Below are 14,157 nucleotides of genomic sequence, written 5' to 3'. Positions count from 1 at the left end.
CGGAGCCTCCACGCACAAGAAATGATGGGCAAGCACAACCCATCTTGCAACTGATGAGCCTCAACGTCCTGCTCCGCAACTGCTCCAAAACCCGAGACACAAGCCCTAAATCTGTACGGTGATGGAAGGAATCCCTCAAAGCATGGTGCTGAGCAGAGGAAACCAGCCCCACGAGGGGCCACAGTGCCCCTCCGGCAGCACATACTTTGCTTCTGTGCAAAGAGGCTTGGGCAGGCAGACCCCAGCGTGCCAGATATCCAGCAGGCACCTCCAAAATGACACCAAGCACACGCCTGCAGGCGCCTGGCACGACCTGCTGCTTGCAGAAAGGTGTCTGCAAGGCCATCTCAATGGGTGCCTGCCGGCACGAGGGAACCTCGGGGAGGAATCCATCAATCGGCAGCAGCCGCCGGAGGACGCGGCTGGGAGGCTGCAGGCGTAATCTCATTGTCTGCACACCAGCGAAGCCGTGAATGCTGGTACCTGTGCCAACGGCACGGAAAAAGACCAGATGCTCGAATTAAGTCATCGCCGTCGTCGGCAGCTTCTTGCATTAGAAGTAGGACGGGTTTGCTGGAGCTGGCCCCAAAAGCAAGAGGCACCGTTCCCAGGCGTGGTGAGGTCCAGGCAGGCACCGGGGGTGAATGCTCGGGACCTGGCACATTTGCAAGTGGGACAACACCAGGTTGCACAGTGCTATTTAGGCTCGACAGCAATATTGTGCACAAGGCAGTGAGGTGCTGTCCCTGGATAAAAAAAATGCAAAAGCGCAGCTGCAGCAAAGCCACCGGCCGAAGCTGGAAGTGCATTGCCTGCCTCTGCCCTATGCATGGAAGGCTCTGTCCCTCGCAGCACGGCTGCTGTGTGCCCCGGCTGAGCTAGAGCAGACCTCCTTCGGATGCACACAAGTATCCGGCCCTTTCAGAGACAGAGGAGAGAAAAGCCCATTCAGAGCTGCCACAGCCTCACCCCATCCTAGCCCAGATGAGGGGGGAGAAAAAAATAAAAAAAATAAAATCAATTGCTTCATTATACAAATATTTCCTGCCCGTTTCTTGCAATTGCCTTGTGTGAGAACTCAGGCAGGAACGGGGTCTTTTGGGCCCGTTGTTTTCCTCTCTTGGCCCGGCTTCACGGCCGGCAGCAGAGCTGTGGGGGGAGCCGCCCACGCGCACACAGGGTGGTCCTGGCGGGGCAGCCAAAGTCCTACAGCCTCCAGACAACACACCCAAAAGCACTTAGCAATGGGTGAGCCAAAAGGGGCTGCCCCTCCTGCTGCTTCCTTCAGAGAAACCCTCCCAACTCGCCCTCAAACCTGACCTGCACGCATGCATCCAGAGCAGGTTTTTCGGAAGGGACCCCGCCTGTTTGTTCTGAAAGCAAAATTTGCTGCTTAAAAAAAAAAAAAAAAAAAAGCAGAGGAATCCTGTCCTCCCCCACCCGTGCAGCTTGCTGTCTCACCTCGGAAAGAGCATCTGGCTGTTTGGGAAAATGAGAGGCACCACTGTTTTCTTTTGACTAATTTGATGATGTTGCAGTGCTCACAGTGATGAAGCAGAAAGGAAGTTGCTGAGAACAGCCCTTTGAGAAACGTCTCCAAAAGCTTTTCCAAAAAGGAAGGGGGAAAAAAAATAATAATAGATATATGAGCAAAAAGAAATTTGTCACTCCACTCCTTTGAATTTGCTTGGCAGAAGGATCTCTCTGATTTCCCAGGCAGAGATGAGAGGCACAAGTGGCTGCTGCTGTCCCCAGGGGGCAGTTTGGATGGAGCAAGGAAGAAGCGGATGTCCACTGCTGCCGGGGGCAGACGGCTCCTCCAAGCCCTCATCCTGAAAACCCTAGGCTGTGCTTGGGACCCTCATGGGAAGCTCACCCATCAGCTGCGGGAGGGAAATACCTTGCTTTCTTTGTTTCCTTCCTCCTGTGTTATCCTTGGGGATTGCAAGGATGAGCCAAAACCAGAAGGAATCACTTCGAAAGGTGGTTTGTGCTCCCCACAGCCGGTGACTGCAGGAGCAGCAAGGCAAGAAGTCCCTTCCTAAATGAGAAAGATGACTTCTGACTACATCGAAGAGAAGGGACAAAGCCAAACTGACGAGGATGTGGCGTGGCAGGAGCATGGGGCTCACCCTCGTGAGGCCAGGGTCATCGCTGCGCTGTGCCCTCTGCAGGAACTGGGGATGGACGAGACCAGCAGCCCCGGAGCGAGGCCATGCTATGAAACATGAGGTTGCTAAACATGGTGGAAGGGGCGCTGGCAGATAAAGACCTGGGAACAGATCCCGGTGCCCCAGCTGATCCTAGCATCATTCGAGATGCTGCCAGTGTCAGATCCGACCCGCAGCTGCTGTCCTTGCCCCTTCCCAGCCATGCCCAAAGGGCACCAAAATGATTTCAGCACCCAAAGGGCTTCAGCCTGAGCCCAGCCCAGGTCTGCCAGGGTCGCTCAGCTGGACTTGCCAGCAGGGATCAGGCTCAGGGACGGGGTGTTCCCAGTGCTCCTACAGCATTGGGGTGCAGCTCTCTAATCCCCAAAAGCACAAGTTGCCACCCTCTTGTTACCACCCACACATCCGGGTGCTGCCTCCACCATTACACCTCGGAGCTAAGTCCACGAAGCAGTGCTGGGTCTCAGAAGGACAAGGACAGAAACGTGACACCCTGCAAGAAGGATGTTGAGCAGCCTCTCTTAGAAGACTTCTCAGAAGGGTCTCCAACAGTGTATTTTGGGGTGGAATTTGCTGTTTTCAGGCACTAAACACCACTCTGGCTGAGCCTGATGAAGTCAGGGTGATGAGGAGGAAGAATCTGCGGAGGGAGAAGGGGAGGAAGAAGAGGGTTACTCACTGCCAAAGCTTCCTGCCTCAACGTTTTGAAAAATAACACGATAGATCCAGGGAACCTTTTCATTTCAGAGGTTTTAAAGTTTTGTGTCCAAGTACAGAATAATGAAGACATCAGAAATGCAAATGAAATGTTTTGAGCAACACAAAGAGATTTTGGCGGCGGCAAGGGAGGTGGGAGGAAGAGAATTTTCTCTTCGAGAACTGCAAAATTACGGGGTTTGTTCCAATGCAGGATGGAGCCTGAAACCCTGAAACCCTTCATAAACAGAATTCCTGCTCTCAGCACACTTCTCACTCTCAGGGCTGCTGATGCTGCTTTTTGGCCCCCGAAGTGCCATGCTTCCATCATGCCGTTCATGTTATGGAACAGACCTGGGAAGAAAAACAAATACTGGCAACTTGGTGGGGGAAGAGGGAGGGAAAGATGGGACGCGACAATCTCCCTAGAGCTCAGAGGGAAAAACAGACCTAGGTTAGCTGGCAGGGAGTGAATCAAACTCTATTTTTATTTTCTAGCCCACGGTGAGCCTCATGGCAGAAATGCCAGTTCTCATAATACCTTGCTCCCCACTTCCATGCTCTGTTTTATGATCAACCTCTTGGCAGATGGTTTGAGCCATGGAGCAGACTTTCAGCTGTGGTCATGGCCCGTCCCATGGGCATGCACCGTGTCCACGGGGCACCTCGCAGCCAGAAGTCAGCAGGGAGCAAAAGCCAGGCCATGCAGTGGCAACCTCCCCAGGGAGCACAGCCCCCGGGTGCAGGGGATGGGGATGAAATGATTTTTTTTTTCCCCCCAATGCAAACTTCACAGTTTCCAGTTTTTCTTGCAGGAAGCAACACAGGCACCAGGTGCAATCTGAATCCCTTTCAGCAAAGCCCACCTTGACCGAGAAGTGTTCAGCTGCTTGCGAATAACCTCAGCCTTGCGCCATCCTTTCTTGCCCTGGGAAAGCTGTCAGAGCTCTGCGAGCCCGACTGGCTTTGACAAATGCTGCTGGCAGTGAAGGTCAGCACCAGGCAAAGATGGAGACAGAACGGGGTTGGACCCGAGACCAGCATCTTCCGCTGGATCATGGTCAAGTGATCCGGGCTGGAGGTGTAAGGCTCAGCCCTGAGCGAGGATTTGCACCCTCCTGATATTTAGGTAGGGCTCTGTTCCTGTTTTGATTGACCTCAGCTCTGCTTGGTCCCTCCAGCCTGGAGAAGACCCAGCCTAGGGCACCAGAGCTGCATCAATCCGTCAAGGCTTGCTTATTTTTTTGGGCATTTCTTTGGCATCGAGCACCGCAGTCTCTGCAGTGATCCACTCCCTATCGCTCCCTGACCTTTCTGCACTTCTCCGGACCAAGAAAACTCTCACTCTAGAAGACCTTCACCATGCCCCAGCTGTGCCTGAGACCGAATGGAGGAAATGAATCATCTGCAGCACGTCGCAGGATCGGGGGAGAGGCAACTGAGCAGTGCTCTTTCCCCTGCAGAGCAGTCTCCGACACATCCTCCTGCAGCGCATCCCCTTCCCCGCTCCCCCCGAGCACCCTGGTCCTCTCCCTCACAGAGCTCTACCCCAAGAGCCGGGCTGCAGCTTTTCATCAGGCAGAAGATTGAAGGCTAATTTTGCTCAAAAAGTGGATTTTCAATTCCAAGCCACTTTTATAAATACCTATCTAAGATATTGAAAAATAAAGTGAGTTGAGCTTTGGTGAAGTACCCACTTTGCTGATTTTTTTTTGTTGTTGTTGGTTTGAGATCCTTCAGTTTAAGTGAATTTAAACTGTTTCTGTGTAACCTCTTGAAGAAGCAGAAGAGATCCCTCCAAGGAACAAAGCCTTTTCCATCTCTCCCCAAGCTGGAACAGAATTTCCTTGGCGAGCCTGCAGCTGCTGGGCTGGGACGAGGGACAGGAGGGTGAGGCTGAGCCTTGTAGCAGTGCTTGGGACCATGCCCCCCGGGGCTTCCGAGCTTCTTGCAATGCACAAGCGCTCCAGTGATTGTATTTATGGGGTGAGAGGGAAAGCACCGGCCAGAAATGCTCACTGAGAATATTTCTTCCCACTTTTTACATAGCAGAGGCTGCAGGTCTCTGGTGCTGGATGCAGCGTGCGGGGCCCTGAAATGTGCGTGGTGGGGGGATGCTGCCCTGTCCCACTGCCCATCCCAAACCCCCGCTAGTGTGGGGCAGAGCAGATGTGTCCTGCCTCATTGTGGCAGCACCAACACGCTTTGAGCAGCTGTGTCCTCCGCATGGAAAATGCACAATGTGGGTGAGCAGAAGCGACAAGAAGAAAACAACCACAAATAAAGAAGGAGATGAAAATCCTACATTGGGTTGTGGTGGGAGCAACCTCCTTCTTCTGATTAAAAAAAAAAAAAAAAGAATCCCTTTTCAAAATCTGTTTTGTAAACAGCTTTTTTCCCCTCCCTAAGGAAGCAAGGAAACTTGAAGCTAGAAATCCTACTGCCACCAAACCTAGGTCACCAGCTCCAGCAAACCCTCCTGCCCAAGCCTCCTGGCGGTTCCGTCCCATCAATAAACGAGGACAGGCACAGCCTGCTGCGGCACTTGGCACGGCCCTAACGTGTTCGGGGACTCGGGGAAAGCAACAGGACAAAGCAAAGTATCATTGCTAATACGTGGCCAGGAGGCAAGAGAGCTGTTATGGAAAAATCACTACCGAAAACCCGAAGCACCACAGGGAGAAGCGCCGCATCCCCCCGTAAACACCCCTGGGGAAATGCCGAGGAAGAGGGGAAGGATGACACTGCGTGCACGGCCCCGTGCAGGGCAGGCAGCAAAGATGCAGCCCCCAGCTCCATCCCCCTGACTTCTCCGTCCTCAAGAAGCCACGGGGTGAGCGCCCTTATGTCCCCACCCTTGTCATGCACGTATGCATACTGAAATTATTAACTCGATCGAGAAGCAGGGGGAGAACATGCAGCTCTTCTGCTGTGTTTCAGCATGTGGTGGTGGTTTCTGAGCGCTTGAAGGGAAACCTATTCCCCTTCCCTCTGCCCCGAGCACGGCAGCACCCAGGGCTGGTCCTGCTGCCTGCATGGGGCTGCCCCTGGCTTCAGCAGGAACCGGGATGGAGCTCTCCTTATCCCTCCCGAAGCCAGAGCCCCGTTAACAAATGACACAGAAGGTCCTGAGAGCCATTTCTCTCCTCCTGCCACTCTGACCTTCACTCTCCCTGCCGTTAATCAATAGCAGATTTCAACCAGAGGGCTCTGGAGCAGAGCAGCCAGGACAGCCTGTACCACAAGTCTTATTTGCCAAGGGGAAACCGAGGCACAGGGTCTTGTTTAACACCTGCAACCTCTGAAATCAAGAAAACCGAATAGAAAAAATCGCCAGCCCACGGTCCCCACATCGCACATCGGATCAGCTTTTCCATTCCTGATGTCTCCCCGATCCCCCATGTTTACACCTCTCTCCACCACCTGCTCCCAATTTTTCATTCCTCTTTTCTTCCCCTCATCAACCTCACCCTACTCTTCTCATACCCCTTCCTCTCTCGTCTCCATCCTGCCGTGTTACACGGCAATTTCTGGAAAGGTGCTCCCTGGCCCCGCAACATGCCACGGTGAGTGACAAAAACTGGCACATTTCAACAAAAGTTAAAAAAAAAAAAAAATGTATATATATATGTAGGGACCTACCAGTCTACCTGGACTTCTATATCTCTTGTCTCTACCTTGCAGGGTGCATCTCCATCGCCGTCCTTACTGCTGCTCTTCAGGAGATCCAGGACGGGCTCAATCTCTTTGAGCAGCTCGTTGTCTTCCACGCCGCCGTTGAGGCACAGGTGGCTGCAGGCACTGTCCTTCCCCTTGCCACCGTCCTGCCCCTTGGGGCCGGGAACGATGCCGTTAACGTGGACCATCGGCTCCTCTCGCCCCGTCTCCCGGGCCCACAGGGAGCCCATGGCGCGGGCAGCTGCTGGCAGCGGCTGCTCCTTGCCCTGGAGGTTTGGGTTGGACAGGTCGACCCCCTTCGGCGCCGGGCACAGGGGTCTGGTGACACGGATGGTTTTCGGAGTCCCGTCGCCGGCAAAAGTGGTCTCCAGGTGAGTGGTGAAGCCCTCGGGGCCCCGCAGGATGAGGACCACGTAGGTCTCGGAGGCGATGCTTCTCAGTATCTCCAGCGCGGCCTCATAGCTCATGTCCACCAGGGGCCTGCCATTGACGGCTAAAATGATGTCCCCGGCCTGGATGAGGCCGCTCTGCTCGGCGGCCCCTCCCCGGATCAGGTCGGAGATGATGACGGGCGGCTTGCTGACGCGCTCCTTCACCAGGAAGCCCAGGCCCCCCACCTTGCGCTTGAAGAGCCTCACCGAGATGACGTTGGGCTGTATCTGTTGCACGCTGAACGCACTCTCTTCCATGGCAGCCCACGTCACCAGCCTGCAGGCCAGGACCTCGACACTCGCTGAGTGCTGAGATTTGGGGAGCTGGGGGATGCTTATCAGGCTCTTCCGTGCCTCGTTTCACTGCAAAACGCCTCTGGGCTTCAGCTCCAGGCTGGCTTTCTGCAGCATCCTTGTCCTGATCTCACCAGGAGAAAGAAGCAAGGCGAGGGGCAGGGTGGGCAGCTCTGGGCATCGCTCACCGAGCAGGGGCCACGGGGGATGACATGCTGGCTTCGAGTCACCCTCTGGTCCCGGAGGCTTGGAGGCAGCCAGCTCGCCACATGAGCATCCCCACGGGTTATTCAGGCTGCAAACGGGCCATGAGCTGCTTTATCTAGAGGAGGAAAAGACAACAAAGGAGAGAGAAAGAAGTGATGTGGGGTGGGCGCAAAGTGCCACGGGCGCCCACGTGCATCAACCCGTCCCCGCAGATGTCACCCCCCAGATGCCTTCGGAGCCAGGCTGCAGCCTTGCGTGGCTCCGGGCTCCCTTTCCTCCGCTCCCCCTGCGAAAATAAAAAAATCCACACCATCTGTTCAGAAGGGAATGCAAAAGGCACAGAGCAGGGGAGTGCTGGGAAGGGGCCACGGGACAGCCCTGCTCCGACCTCTCCCTGCTTCGGTTTGAACACAAACGCCTGAGCGAGTTGCATGAGCCAGAGCAACATGGTGCTCAGTGTGGTGCTCAGCGTGGTGCTCAGCAGGGCATCCTGCTGCTCATCCGCCTGTGCTTTGCACAGTCCCCAACCTGATGCTCGAGATGGATGAGGGTGAGCTGGATGCTCCCTGCCCAGGACGAACCCTATTCCACGGGCACCTTCCCACTGAGCCCCATTCACTCTATCGGGAGAAGGAGCAGCAGCCAGGAGCAGACAAGGCAGTAGGAGAGGATGGTCAGCTCCTCTTACCGGCGTTGCTCTGAGTTATTTACACTGACAGTGCTTTTAAGCCTGGCTGAAGGGCTGGCAGCCTCGGCTCCTCCTCTCCCGTGTCCCAGCCGCAGCATGGGGGTGCAGAGGCTCAGCTGGGCTCCCCCTGTGCCCAGCCCTGCCAGTTCTGCACAGCTCCCAAACCAACCAGTGGAAAGTCATCCAGAGGCGAAGCAGGGAGTTCAGCCAGCCCTCGGGAGATCCCAAGCATCTGGGCATGACTTTCTACAGCACTCGGGAGGCCTGGGGAGCCGCGGGTCGTTGCCTCCTGATGAGGCTGTGTGCTTGCGCCAGGTAACGTCAGCTCCCAAACCCTCTCTGCATTCCCTGCACACTTCTGAGGTGCCCTGGAGAACGTTTTGCTGTGGGGCTATGCATTTAGCAGCAAGCTGAAATGCAGATGCCTTCTTTTTTCTTTTTAAATCTGAATTTTGGGGAGAAAATGGAGGGTGCTAGGCATGTCAAATCAGTCTGCTGCCCCCAGAGTATCACATTCAGGGGGTTTGCCCCTTCGAGCACCCCACACCAAGCACCCCCTGCCCCATGGGACCCCAGGACACAGCTGCAGGCTCGGCAGGGCTGAGCTCCACAAAGCCATGGGCTGAGCTCCAGCACCCAGCTGGGAGAAGACAGGGATCTGAGCGGCAGGGCAGTGCCACCAGCCCCGGCACTAACTCACTCGGGCATTTTAATCCATGTGTGACGAAGGCTGCTGACCCCAGAGTGGCTCTTTACAGGCAAGTAGAGAACAAAGCAGAGACCCGTAACCCCATGTGAAGGATTTAATCCCTATTGCCCTTCTGATATTGCCCAGCCCCTCCATCCCATTTCCATCAGCACCACTGGGGGTGCCCAATGAACCAGTCGAGTGTCTCTCAAGGGGCTGCTTCTCCCCACGCAGGCTCTTGTTCTCCATCCTCCCACTGCCACCAGCACGCAGCAGGGTCCCTGCACCCCCCAGTCCCATCCCTGCACCCCCCAGTCCCACATCCCCTGTGCAGAGGAGGTCACCACAACCCCACCACCACACAGGACTCATTCTCTGTGCGATGCAAGAACAAACAAGGCTTTGGGAGCCGCGTGAGTACCACGCGATGTGGGACCACCAGGTTCCCTGGCAGGGGAAAACCCTGTTATTTGCTCTGCATTAGTCACCGGCTCCACGATGCTCATGAACCCAATGCAGCCGGCTGCATCCGTGTTTGCAACGAGCCCGGCACCAGACCCATGATGCCAAACCCTCTGCAAGCAGACCCATTGCAGCTGAGCCCCCCAGCCCCAGCATGTGCTGTGGACAGTCCCCAAGGCATCCAGCAGCCCCGAGGACCTGCCCTCGGTGTCCCCAGCACTCCTGGGAGCCAGAGTAAGGGGAAAAGTCACCATGCTGCAAGTTCAGCTTGTTGGCACACATGTGGTGACAGTGTTTTCCTGGACACCCATTAGAGGCTGTGTCTCATCTGAGTGGTTTTGCTGCCAGCTGCAAACCAGCATCACCAGCAATCCCAGCCAGCAACAGCTGTCTCCAGCCTGCAAAACCCCAGGGAGCGATGGCACTGCTGGGTGCACACCTCTCCCCACCCAGAAACCCACCGACAGCATTCCTTGATAGTAGGAAGAAAAAGAAAAAAGGAGATGAAAGGAGAGACCTTTCACCAAGCTCGGGGTGAGCACCAGCGTGCCCCATACAGACAAGAGGGTGCCTCGCTCCCCGACCTTGCACACTCCCACCCACGTGTGATCAGAGGTTGACATCTCCCACCAGCTATGGGCTCTGCATCAGCAAGTCCCCAGAAAGCCAGGGAAGGGCATCACTTGCCTGCTCAGGGTTTTTATTCCCCTTCAAACTTACTCCTTCTTTCTCCTTTTGCTTTTACCCAGAGTAAGGAACGTGAGAGGGTGGAGAGGCAGGAGGGCAGGCGAGGAGGGTCAGGACAACCTGTCTTTACACCCCCGACCCTCCAGCTCCCCTGGGGAGGACGTGGACGAGCATTTCCCAGCTACAACACCTTGCACCATCAAAGCTGCGGGGAGATGCTGTCTGCTGGTGGTACGGGTGCCTGGCCGCAGTTCTCTGTACAAGCATCATTAGCAGTCTGATTTATGAACCCAAGGGCAGCAGCACGTTTGCCAGGTCGTAGATTTAAAGCTACCAGCGGTGTCACGTCCTACTCCTTAGAACTGGTGCAGCGAGCAGTGTGTCACTGCTGGTGAGCACTACTTGCATGGAAATGCTTATTTCAGCCTGGAAAGGGAACCGAGAAGGGGACGATGCCATGGTAAAAGCCAGGCTCGCTCCCTGCCAAGCCAGTCCCGTGTATTAAGCACCCATGGCTGGTGCAGTCCAGCTTTCTGCCTCAGTTTCCCTCCCCTTCCAAAGCGTAAAACAGAGGGAAACCAACCCAAATTATCAAAGAGCAGCAAACCCTGCAGAGCTGCAAGCTTCCAGCACCTCCGACCAGCATCACCAAAGCACTCTCTCCTGTCTCAACATGCACCCATGCTGATGAGACCTGTTTCACAAGTGTTACCCAGCGCAGGACACGGCACAGCATGTGTGCCCCCACGGTGGCACTGATGGGGCTTGGCAGCTTCGGGGGCATTCACTTAAGGACCAACAATCCTCATGCAAATAGAGAAAAATGTTCTGAGCCACCAGACAAGGTTCCAAGCAAGAAACCACATTACACGTACTTTAATTGGGTGATTCAATTTCAAAAGACGGGCAGAGGAGAAATCCATCCTCTGCCCTTAGCACGATCTCTCCCCCATCGCAGGCGGAGGCAGCCCCAAGGTGTGGGCACCGGCGTGCCCCTGCCCTCACAATTCGATTCCGAGCCTTGTCTCTCGTAGATCTTTGCCGCGGTAATGGCTTACATTTCTACGTGCCAGCTTTAAATGGACACCATTGTCTTATTTAATTAGTTTTCGTGGGATTTATGCCGCTCCACGAAGAACCCCAGGGCTGATGGATTTATGCCCATTTAATTTTTACAACCCGTGGAGCGTCAGTGACTCTGATGAGGAGCAATGGGACGCAACATATGCACAGTTACTGTAAACCGGCATGTTTGTGCATCTGAAAATGGAGCATTAAAGTGATTCACTGGCAGGCAGCTCGCTCATGCCAGCACTTCTGCGCTTGACTCCCGTTCGGCTGAGACCAGCGCCGCGATGTATCTGTGTGCGCAGCTTCTCCATCCCCAGCACACAGACAGTTTCCCCCAGCTATCTCCATTTATCCACCTCCTACCAACCTCACCGACATCCTCCTGGGAAGGAGCGAGCCCTTCCTCCTGCCCAGCTCCGCTTATCCTTCCCATCCCCATGCATGAGGCTGGGAAGTGGCCCTTTCGCCTGGGCAACCATGTTTCCTTCACCTCCCTGACAAAGTTGATTTACACCCAGGCATGAACTGAATAAAAGAGAACTTTTAACACCTGCACGACAACCTCGTGGTAGTGCCCAGCTCCAGGTGATGCTGCAGGGCTTTGTTATAGGGCAAGCAAAATGTTACGTTTGCTCATCACCATTTAGCCGGGCTGAAGCTCACAGCCTTCAGGTGGCGCAGTCCAAAATCCTCCTGACCCACCCATTTACGTGGCAACTTGCACAAGGTTTTGTGCCCATAAGAATTTCTGTGCTCATCCCAACCATCCCTCTATGGGGGAATTCAGCATCTGAGCAAAGCCCGGTCCTGCCAGCACATCATCCTCATCGTGGTCACCTTGGTGCCAAAACTTCGCTGGGATTCAACACTGCCCCCGTGCCCCTGCCCCACCTGGAGCCGACCACAGCCTGCAAGGCAAGCGGTTTTAATGTTGCCAAGACAACTGTGTTGACAAAATTCCCTTTTTTTAGATGACAGAAACAGGGTTTTGTTTTAATTTAGAGTTCAAGGCTGAGCATATTTCAGTAACACGACTGCCGCTTCTATTTTACTGTTTTGTGCAATATTTTCTTGGCGCCTGCAGTGTGCGCTGAAACAAGAGTTTAGATAAAACCGTCAGTCCTGCCACTAACCCCGTCTCAAACTGATGTTCCTATTAGGGCTCGGCCCATCTGTAAAACATAAATTTCACTGCAATCAATTTGCTGAGAGGACTGGAGTTACACCAGCGATTCCGCTTTGACAAATGAGAGCCGCGTTAACACAACGACGCTTCGCCCTAAATGACAAAATAGGTAGATGGGAAATAAATGAGAAAACGCCGTGTGATGGATGGCCTTGAAACCCAATCCCAGCACGAGAGAGGAGTCGCGGCTCCATTTAGAAAAAAAAAGAAAAAGGGAATTTAAGATCGCAGCAGGTTGGCTCGAGCTGTAATAGCTCCGGAGCCGCCAGCCGGCATCAATAACGCCCGCGGCAGAGCGCGCGCCTCGGAGGCATTGCAGGAGTTCAGCTCCAGGCTTGGTGCAGCACTGCTCCCGTCCCCTCCTTCACTGCTCCCCCAAATCCCTCCAGCACCATGTTACGTTTCCGTGCTGTACCGAGGGAAGCAGCCCGATCAGGGCGATAAATGGCAATAAGCCTTATCACCACCGACTTCCACCACCAGTGACTCACGTCACTATTTAAGACTCCCAGAAAATATTAGGCTCCTCGGTCCTGTCAGCTCTTTCCAGCAGCCAGAGGCACAGGAGAACCCGGGGTGCATCCCACCGATGCCTTTTGGCCCCTTCGAGGAGCCAAGGCCGATCCCTTGCTCCTGCTCTCTGCCAGCATCCCCTGTGCCCGCTCCAAGGCGGTGCGTTCCTGCATTCCCGGCCACTTTCCTGCGGGTTTTCCTTCGCACTTGTTGCCATAGCACCACCAGCAGTAACAAAGTTCTCTTGGGACCCGTTCCTTGTCCCATGGAGGGCTCTGGCTCTAATTCAGGCAGGAACAGGGTGGGGGGATGCAGAGTTTTTGGCTTCCTAATTTTTGCTGCAGGTGCTGCCGGCGGGAGCGAGGCTGTTTGGTAGAGGCAGCAACAGCCCCACGCTGCTTGCTCTGCCGGGGCTCCTGGATAGAGCTCCATTTGGGGCAGGTCACGAGTGCACGAGGAGAGGGTGGAAATGGCCCCAGTGCTCCTCAGTTCCTGATGCTTCTCTCATGGGGCAGCCCTGTGCTGGTGATACTGCTTTTGGTTGAAGCACCCCAGCAGGACCAGAGCCCCCGGCTGAGACCTGCCACCGCTGCTTTGATGGTTTTGGTGAGTCCTGCTCTGCAAACATGACTCTCACGGCAAGAACGGGCTGTGTGCTTCCAGCAGGTCTGAAATCATAAGCCCTAGAGCCTGCAAAATGGGATTAAGACAAGCCTGCCCTGAAAGGGTACTGCAGGATCTCGTAAGGCATTTCTGAATTGTCATGTAAAAGAGGAGCTATAGAAGGAGTTGCATTAGCATAAATACCTCCAGTTTTATCTACACGCATGCAGCGCTTGCAGGCTTCCACGCTCTGCATATTGAACTGACACACGGATAACATATGGGCTTCACAGACCCATATCTACATGTCATGCTCTTGCTTCCCACGGCCAGATCCTGAGCACTTGGGCGCCGTGGGATCGGGACTTATCGCCACTCGCCCTACAGCTGCTGTGCTGGGTGCTGGCTGCCCGCAGCCTAACGCCGAGCTCGTTTGGAGCAAACGGAGGGATGCAAACCTGCTTCCATCCAGCTGCAGCCAGACCGTGGCTTACAGAGCCTTGGCTCCTCAGGACACAATGCGTTTATTTTTGGATGCCCACAAGAGATTGGATCACGTCTATAGGTTTCATGTAATACACAGATACAATCGGAGCAGCGGGAGTGGAGCGCAGGCTTTTCAGTTTCATTTGTAGTCTTTCCAAACCGGTCTCTTGCTGTCGGGGTTATTTCTTCAGTAAAAACTGATGGTATCAACAAGTATCAGACAATATTCTCGTTACTCGGGAAAGGTAAATGCTAATCTATGCGAGCTGAGCTCATGTGACTTATCGGTTACTAAA

At 54.6% G+C, this 14,157-nt stretch overlaps 1 protein-coding gene across 9 annotated transcripts in view; it reads right to left on the bottom strand.

The window, feature by feature from the left end:
• Nucleotides 1-14,157, bottom strand: part of NOS1 (nitric oxide synthase 1) — a 67,639-nt gene that overhangs the window by 36,064 nt on the left and 17,418 nt on the right. For all 9 annotated transcript variants that reach the window (XM_040577243.1, XM_040577239.1, XM_040577240.1 and 6 more), the window contains exon 2: nucleotides 6,510-7,592. In XM_040577243.1, coding sequence (XP_040433177.1) covers nucleotides 6,510-7,234 — 725 coding nt within the window. In that variant the 5' untranslated portion in view covers nucleotides 7,235-7,592. The remainder of the gene's footprint in view (nucleotides 1-6,509; nucleotides 7,593-14,157) is intronic.

Source organism: Cygnus olor, chromosome 17 (genome assembly GCF_009769625.2).
Source record: "Cygnus olor isolate bCygOlo1 chromosome 17, bCygOlo1.pri.v2, whole genome shotgun sequence".
NCBI lineage: Eukaryota > Metazoa > Chordata > Aves > Anseriformes > Anatidae > Cygnus > Cygnus olor.
The sequence above is the reverse complement of the archived record's forward strand: the minus strand, read 5'-3'. Positions and strand labels throughout refer to the sequence as shown.